The following is an 8,903-nucleotide window of genomic DNA, read 5'->3' as shown; positions in this document are numbered from 1 at the left end:
GGATAGAGAGAGAGAGAGAGAGAGAGAGAGAGAGAGAGAGAGAGAGAGAGAGAGAGAGAGAGAGAACAGCACCAGCTGAGGCAAAAAGAAGGGAAACGATAGAAGAAAAAAAAACCCAACAACAACCACACCGCACAACTGAGAATTCAGTCAGAAAAAGACCAGAAAAACTCTAATGTCTTGGGTGAACATGAAACTGGCAGTAGACTAAAGGCAGGGGGTGACTATCTCAAATTATATCTACACTAGTGAAAGAGGGAAAGAAAGTGAAATAACTCTTTGTATTCGTGTATACCCTTCTGAAACCAAAAGCTGTCAGAAGTTACTTCTTTGATGTCCTGAAAAAATAGGGTCATTAGAGATTTCATAATGACAAAGATAAACGTCATGTCTTCGTTCCTAGGATAGTATTAGTATGGGGGCAGAGAGAAATATCAACACAATTTTTAATGCTTATACGAGGAGTTCATAATTACATATAAGAACACCTCCTAACCCTCCCCCCTTTCCCCCTCGGAAAAAACCTAAACAAAACAAACATTAAAAACAAGACAATAACTGTAACAAAAACAAAACTTAACAAAATAGCAAACAACTGGTAACCAAGCTTATCACCCCCAAAAAACAAATCTGACCTGCCTATAACCATAAGCAGAAACAGAATAGAGCAAGACCGGCAGACAGAAACTACAGAGGGAGAATGAGATGCGGGACGTACCACAAAAAAAAACAACCCAACCCCCAACAACAACAAAACAAACAACAAACAAACAAACAAACTCCCACCACCACCAACAAAAAAAAAACCCAACATCCCCCCTTCCCCCCCAAAAAAAACAACAACAAAAAACACCCACATTCATCCAACAGAGACTCCTAATACTATGAACACAAAGTTGTCATATAGCAAACACAGACTCAAAACCTTAAGAGCAATAGCAACATGGATTTTCAGGCATATTATGTGCGGAATGAGATTATTCGAATTTGTCAGAGAGTTGGAAAAAGGCAGTTGTTCATTCTTAGTGAATATAACAAATAAATAGATCCTCTTAATCAGGCAGATGCTAGCAACTCAGGTAAATACGATGGCTTGATGTAGTTTGAAGGATAGATTCTCACATTTCAAGAGCTTTTCTGAAACCAAATCACGAGTTAATTTTGTCCATCAAGTCGACAGATTGCCATAATATCCTACTTAATAAGTTTATTGAAAGCAGATCAGAAAATAATCTCTTGGCATTTATTTTATATTACACGTATTTTCATCCCCATATCAAGAATAACTCTCGCTTAGGAACGTATACTGAATCGCTTGTTCATAAGCATGCAATAGCAAGTATACATGTGTAAACATACCAAATTTGGAAAAATTTTATACGCTTTTGTTGTAGGTTATAATTTTATATATATGCCATTGTGTATAACATCTGTCTCATAACCACGATGGAGACAGCGAGATGAAAGACTGAACATAATATGAGACTCTTATATGTGTCTGATTCACGCCGCGATTTATAATAAAAACGTGCTAAAAGCTGGAAAAGCTCAAACCGTGCAAGCAATGTGCTGTAAAAAGAACGACAACAAAAAGAAAGAGCAAAATACAAAACAAACTTCAATTTAAAAAAAACCCACAAACAAACAAACAAAAAAGCGATGAAAAGTCTTCAAAATTCTTTACACGGCAAAGATCAAGCATGATAACCAACATTAAAATTTGTTACAACTTTCACTTCACATCAGTTCTGTCTTCCAAAGAAGTCAATGATTTGGAATGTCAGTAGCTCTTCAAAAGCCATGCGTTTGAATGGAGCAGTCAAATTCAACTCACTCAAAGCAACTTATCTCCTTGGGTTCTGAGACGTTATAATCCCTGGCTTTTGTCTGAATGTTTATCAATTGAAAAATACAGAAAATGAGAGGATTTGCTTCAACGCTTGCATACCTCGGCTATGGCATTTGTTTTCTACTAAGCTCAATCTTTTTTTAAAAGCGGAAAATCTTTTTCGTGCAATTTTATCACTGGCAAAAGCAACGCATTGCAGTCGGGAAAATACGAAATCAACATCAACAAACTGGTGCAACTACTATTTCTATTTCATTTGATTGTAAAAGAAAAAAGTGCCAAATTAACGAACAAAAAAATTTACAAAAGATCACTGAGCATCATCCTCCACTTCAAATGCTTCAAAATCTTCCTCTTCTGTTTCATCTTCCTCTTCACTGTCGCTGTCATAGGCATAAAACACATCTCATTATCACGGCTTCCCCGTCAATGAGTATAGTGCTAAATAGAGAGTACTTTGCAACAGATTATATTATTATAAAAGTAAAACTCATAGAAATAAATGTAAGTGGCTCTACCGGCGACTGTAGGTTAGGCCCTTCGCCGTCGCAAGTACAGAAGACGTGAGTTTAATTTCCGTGCAGGGAGGTTTTTGATCGAGTATCTCAGTCGGCCTGCCGGGAGGTTGTATTGTACCCCTTTGAGCTCGGGTCGAGCTTGATAGGTAGGGTTGACACAGCCCCCCCCCCCCCCCCCCCAAAAAAAAAAAATATTTTGAAAGTGTCGATAGGGGCATAATACAATTGGTCGCTTTTAAAGCACACGGGGGCTGTCCCGAAAAATGCTGTTTTGAGAAAATCAAAGATAAAGTTTTTGCCCCTTATTCAATTAGAGTTTTCTTAGTAACCAAACAAATATACACTAATGAAATCGAACTTCTCCTATAGGGAGGGCAGTGCCCACTTTTGGTGTAGGTCAAGATTTCTGGAAACCCTCGAAATCTGGGTTTGCCCACTTGTCCTTAAAAGCGACCAATTACACTTACATTTTTTAAAAAGTGTCAATGCGTCATTTTGTAGTCTTGAACTTAATAAAAATTGACAAAACATCCATGGCCGAACGTAGGTTGAAATATTTGACAACGTAAAAACAAAAAAAAGGACACACACACACACAAAACACACACACACACACACACACACACACACACACACACACACACACACACACACACACACACATACACATACACATACGCCTGTGGATAGAGCAATCTTGGTTACGACACTTCAACATTTTAATCCTAGTATGGTGTAACATGTACACCTCTGTGTTCATTGGTTGCAGGCCATAACATAATGCACACAAAGCTTTTCTCCAAATCAGATTGCGACATCAGAATTAAATCAACGTTAATTTGTTATTAACGTTCAGATATATTCTGTAGAGAGAGTTCTTTTAATGGGTTAATTCTAGTGTCAAAATAGATCATCCCAACCAAACAGAAAATGTTGACTGTGACAAGTTCGCATCCTCTGCATGACCTACTAAACAACATTGGTTAAGTGCAGAAATTATTAATATTGTGTTCAGAACCACGAAACCAATTCATATTGAACGTGCAGTTATTTGCAAACAACCGCCACCTGGAGATATCATATATAGTAAAAATAAACAAACAACAACAAACACATACAAACAAAACACCCCCCCCCCCCTTTGCTGTTGAGCCAGTGTTCTATAGTAAATGAAAATGGAATTATACACACCGACTTAAAGAAAGAAAACTGGGCCACAAGCCAGAAACTGCTATCAAGATAGAGAGGACAAGTACTTCCAGTTTAGGTTCGATCTCAACTCTGAATGTCCTCAACGCACTGACCTAACCCTTAATGTATGAGAAATGGGGGGTGGCAACAACTGAGATCATGACTTTCAAACTAAAGCACCCGGTACAAGGAAGTCAAATTTCAGTTCACACAATGGTGCGACTTTTTAAAACTTGCAATTAGGATCGCATTATTGTTTTACGGGTCGACTGTAGATCAAAGTTCTGTTACAGCAAAATGGAACTTCACAAGTTGTTCAAGTTGAACTGTCTGCACGATTACAATTCGATAAACAGCTTTGAACAGGGCTGGCGTATGTATTTAGAAACTGGCAGTAAATATTCTGTGAAAGTGAATACACATGAATACTAAAGCTAGAAAGTTTACGTAATCGTAGATTCGACTAAAAGACAGGATATTACTATTATTAGCTTGTGACGCGGCTTTTACAAGAGAACTGATGACCTTCTATGACAAAGAGCAAAACAACCCAAACAATAATTTTCCAGACAAAACGTGGAAGAGAAAGTGAAACAACCTATGTGCTTCCAGTTACAATGTACAAATTGATGAGTCTTCAGTATAACAAGTACTATATTTCACTCAAGGTAAACGTGCCAGAATTTGACGTAATACGTGCCTGGGAAAAGTATGTTTTTTACTTTTAGAGAACTTAATTTTTTAAAAACCCCCAATGTACTTACTTTGGTTTCTTCACAATCACCCTCTTTGGTCTCTTCAGCTTCAGCATTAGGAAGGCAGGCTCCAAACGGCAACCCATGAAGGGTGGGTTGGTCACGTCATTCACGATGAGAATGTATTCACCTGGTCATCCAAACAGGGATCAGTTAAGTTTTAGTAAACTGTTTACGGCACTTGCAACACAATAAGCTCATACAATATATAAATTATGCTGAAGATTAGGGGCGTTACAAGAGAGTAACAAACAAAAATGGTAGACAGATAATAAAAGGATGATAGATGTTTGATAGAAAAGAAGGAGCAAACCGCACCAAAGCACCACCAACCGTCCGCATCCAAACAGGGAAAAAATGTCAGTAAATTGAAAATCTTATAACACATGGAAGCAAAGATCTTATTGACTTACCATAACTGCATCATTTAAAAAAATGTAGTTCCAGGTGGGGGGTTTTTTCACCCTCAATGACACAGTTTATGAGGCCGGCTTCTGACCCTGATTGTGAGGGCCAACCCAGGCTGCGAGGGATACATCCCAGCAGAAAGACCGAAATACTCGATAAATATGTTTTCCCTACTCGGGAATCGAACTCGGGCCTCGCCTGCGTTTGAAAGCAAAGCGCTTATTCCTAAGACCACAGGTGTGGGTACTGGATCTCAAACTGAGCATTCAATAACAAATCCTCAAGAACGCCAGAGCTAGTAAAGAAGTTTTATGGTAAACTTTATGGCACACTTTTTTTTAGCAGAAAAGTCGTACCAGGATACTACATTCTGTCTGGCGTATTGCTCAAGTTTTTTTTCTCAAAAGGTATGAAACATACAGATTCTCAGAGAATTAATCCGTGCTAGATTGTAGTCATTTAGTGTTTTACATTTGTCAAATTATATTTCAACATTTTTCAAAAAGTAAAATAAGAAGACAATTTAACAACCACATGCAATTGTATGAATGGTGAAAACACAAAACGAAACACAAAGTAATGAAACAAAAGAAAAACACTGACTTTAAAAAGGGGTGCGACAGTAAACTATGGTGAGGATACAAAACAAGCAAGGGCTTCTATAAAGTCACTACCTCTTGCATACTTTCCGTGTACGAGCTACACAAAAGTGCATCATTCTATTTAGTAAAGAGATTTTTAGGGCTACAAGAATGCTATGAGAAAGCTCAAGACATAGTGCTCAATACTTATGCTTTATTGTCTCAAAGGAGTCATCTTCCTCAGAATGTTCGACAGTTTGAAGCTGAAAAGAGAATTCACTCTCAGTCCTCAGAATCAATCAGTCCCGTTTACACGACTATCAATTAACTGCAATCAGTTACAAACTTCACCTGTTCTCGCCACTTTTTCATCAGATACAGTAGACTTGTCGGGTTCCTGAGAAGCTTTCACAGCGGGCCCACCTAACTGAGAATTTTTACGTTCTGGAAAGTAATCCACAATGGGGTAAATATGGGAGACATGATTCAAAGAAAAAAAAAACAAGGGAAAAAAAGAAAAAAAAAAGAAAAAAAACCCCAACTAAAAGCGATACAACGACAAATGCAATAAAAGTAAAAGTGATCACAAAGACAGGTAGAACACTGATAAAAAATCTTATACTAACACATCAATGAATTTGAATTGTGCTAAATCTGCTTAGGTTTAATGCCTCTTGTAACATGTAAGGCTATAATAATAATTAACATCGCAGATGCAACAAAACATGAATGATTCAGTGACACTTTGGCCTACCCATTCAAAGACATTATCCAACAGTTCCGATCAAATCAATTGCGAACATATGTATGTGCCCTTTCCTTGAAACCGTAATATATTTAATTGGCAACTTGAGACGACCAAAATTAGAGGAGTAGACCTAAATCTAGTTTTGATAAATTTGACGTCAAAGATTTTTGAGTTTCACAACATGTCAAGCTTTTGCGAATGCCATAAAAAAAAATCTCGATAAAGACTCCGTATAATCTTACGATATTGATCGATAGAGCAGAATAGAACTTTTATAAATTGGTTTCTGACCGCATGGTCTTCGTAACTCAAAACGGCCAAAAATGTCAGATAGAGAACCTTGTAGTTCTAACATAGCGAAGTCTCGGATACGAGTTCCAACTGTGTGCTAACTAACCTTAACCACGCGGTGCCATTGACTTTCGGACTAAAGCCGCTCTGAAAAAAGTGCATTGATAACCATGTGTCCTTCGACTTTGGGCCACAGACTTGTATTATATTATCCTAGACGGCCCACCCTGGCGTACTTCCGGTTCACTATGGAGTCCCCCTTTTGACTCTGAGCCGAATTATGAAGGGGAAGAGGTGGAAGCTGCCGCGTGCTCGCGGCTAGAGCGAGATTGGCGCTTTGCCTTTCATTTTGACGGTATGGCGAAACCCGCCATTGTGCTCACCCTTCAATAACACCGTTTTTAGTTTAAAGAGCGAAGAGCGACGGCCATGGCAGTCGCAGTCTTGGAGTGCGGTACAAGTACAAGTCTAAGCGCCCGAATGATTCCTATGTTTTCAAGCAATTAAAAAAAAAAAATCCTTCTCTCAGAACAGTACACTGACATGGGCCTTCAGTGTCAGAGTTGATGGGGGTAGTAGTGAAAGAGCTAAGTGGAGCAACTGCACTGACAACATCCAGTATGTGTATGGAAATAAAAGCCATAAGCGAGGCTCTACACTGGAACTAGAACACAAGCCATCAACGAGCAGTAATCACTACTGACTCTATGAGCACACTACAGAAGGTACAGAAAGGGATGCTGTATGAGGACTGGAAGGCTACGATCAGGGAGAGCAGCCTGGAAAGAGTGGCCTAGATCTTCTACCCGGGCCACGCAGGGGTAACCGGCAACGAGAGAGCAGACAAGCTGGCTAGAGAAGCAAAAGTGGGAGGGAACTTGACACTGGACCCACCAACCGTCCTAACCGCTGTAAGGGAAAATTTGAGGAAGAATAGGGCAGATAGCGGTTCCCACACCCGAGGTAGATTGAAGGAGAAGGGGATCCAAAGAGGAGAAGGGAAACACAACCATCTGTGCGGACCAGTCCGACGGATCTCCAACCAGATTATGACGGGGACTATAAGCAGGCAGACTCTGGGATGGATCCTGAAGAGGGAGGCAGAGCAGAGATGGACATGTTCCGACTGTAGTGACCCCAACACTGTGGACAAGGTGTGACAAGTGCACGGACAGGGATCAGAGTATGTTTCCTTCCAAAATGTCTATTTTGTATTTAGTAGGGGGCTGCACTTCCAAAAAATGTTTTTAAAAAAATAAATATATAAGGCAACATACTGAATACAAAAACTTCTTACAATAGCTTATTTAAGGAGAACATTAATTTCAAGATAACAAATTTTTCTCACTCATTTACCTGCCTTAACCACATCTGCAGGTGCAACAGTCACATTAAAAATATAGGTATAGCGCCATTAAATGTGGAAAAAATAGCATTCGAGAGACACTCAAAAAACACCCCCTCATGCCTTCTCCGCCCCCATCCGTCAAAAAACAACAACAACAAAAAAAAGGGGGGGGGGAGAAAAAACCCCAAAGCAAATCCAAATAGCACAAAAGCAATTATTGATTTTTTTTAAGAAAGGAAAGCGTAAAAGTAGAGCACATTTTTCGGTGGGAGAACTAAAATAAAAATATTAATGGAACACAACAATACTGTTTTCCAAAGTTGTTTAAATTGTAAGAGAAAAAAATTCATAAGGAAATGAAGGGTAATATTATATTTCTCTGAATTTCAACCATTGTTATTTTTTGTTCTGCCACCAAAACACGTAAATTTCGAGGGACAAAACTCCGTGGCGCACAAATAATAATCATATCAAGCGCTCTGTCAGTAAGATTTGATTGTCATGTTGTTGTCTTCAATAAAACACATGGCGTAATCCAAGCAAATGGGTTTTGGAGACTTGTGAGCCAAGAAGCTTTGTAAACATACACTATGTATCTCGTAAATGAAGTTGGATCACTTCCTGGAACAGTTTACTCAAAGTATTTTTTTAAAATAATCAATTAAACATGTTTTTTGTTTTGTTTTTTTAGTAGAGGTTTTACGGCGCTCGCAACAGCATAAGGTCATATGAGCGCCAAAGGGCGGAGGTCAACAGAGGAGTCCTTACAGAGAATCAGGCTAACTCTGCTCACCTCTCTAGGTTCAAGAGCACAAAGTCTCATTCGACTTTCAAGACACCTTGGAAATAGCGGGTCACAGGAGTGTGAAAAACATACAAAAGATGTAGAGGAAAAATGACAATAGTAAAGATTAGGAAAGAATAAGCAGCAGTTCCCTGTTGCAGTTCAGGCACAGTTATGAGCTTGACATTAATGAATCAGCCCATTTGCATGAACCGCCCCCCCCGGGGTTAAACATGTTCGATCGGGTTGTTCTTTTCGGCTTTATGTTTGCTCGTTTGTTTGATTCTTTATTGCTTTTTGCTTTTTAATATATATACGAACGGTTATATAATATAGCGATGATGTTCTTTTCAAGTCTATTATTATGTTTAGGGGGGTTGATAAAGAAGCAATGCAAAATCAAAATCTAGGATAAAACTGGCAACAACCC

The 8,903-nt window shown here is 38.9% G+C and overlaps 1 protein-coding gene across 11 annotated transcripts in view; it reads right to left on the bottom strand.

Moving 5' to 3' along the window:
* LOC101861022 (MORN repeat-containing protein 1) overlaps window positions 1–8,903 on the bottom strand; it is a 40,470-nt gene that overhangs the window by 8,764 nt on the left and 22,803 nt on the right. For 7 of the 11 annotated variants that reach the window (XM_005092066.3, XM_005092068.3, XM_005092067.3 and 4 more), the window contains 2 exons: window positions 5,654–5,746; window positions 4,323–4,443 (listed from right to left, as the gene is read on the bottom strand). In XM_005092066.3, the coding sequence (XP_005092123.1) occupies window positions 4,323–4,443; window positions 5,654–5,746 (214 nt within the window). Of the gene's footprint in view, window positions 1–295; window positions 339–1,834; window positions 1,888–2,153; window positions 2,233–4,322; window positions 4,444–5,653; window positions 5,747–8,903 lie in introns of all 11 variants that reach the window. The other 4 variants (XM_005092060.3, XM_005092065.3, XM_005092064.3 and 1 more) reach the window with 4 other exon arrangements.

This window comes from Aplysia californica, unplaced genomic scaffold, assembly GCF_000002075.1.
Source record: "Aplysia californica isolate F4 #8 unplaced genomic scaffold, AplCal3.0 scaffold00040, whole genome shotgun sequence".
Classification (NCBI taxonomy): domain Eukaryota; kingdom Metazoa; phylum Mollusca; class Gastropoda; order Aplysiida; family Aplysiidae; genus Aplysia; species Aplysia californica.
The sequence above is the reverse complement of the archived record's forward strand: the minus strand, read 5'-3'. Positions and strand labels throughout refer to the sequence as shown.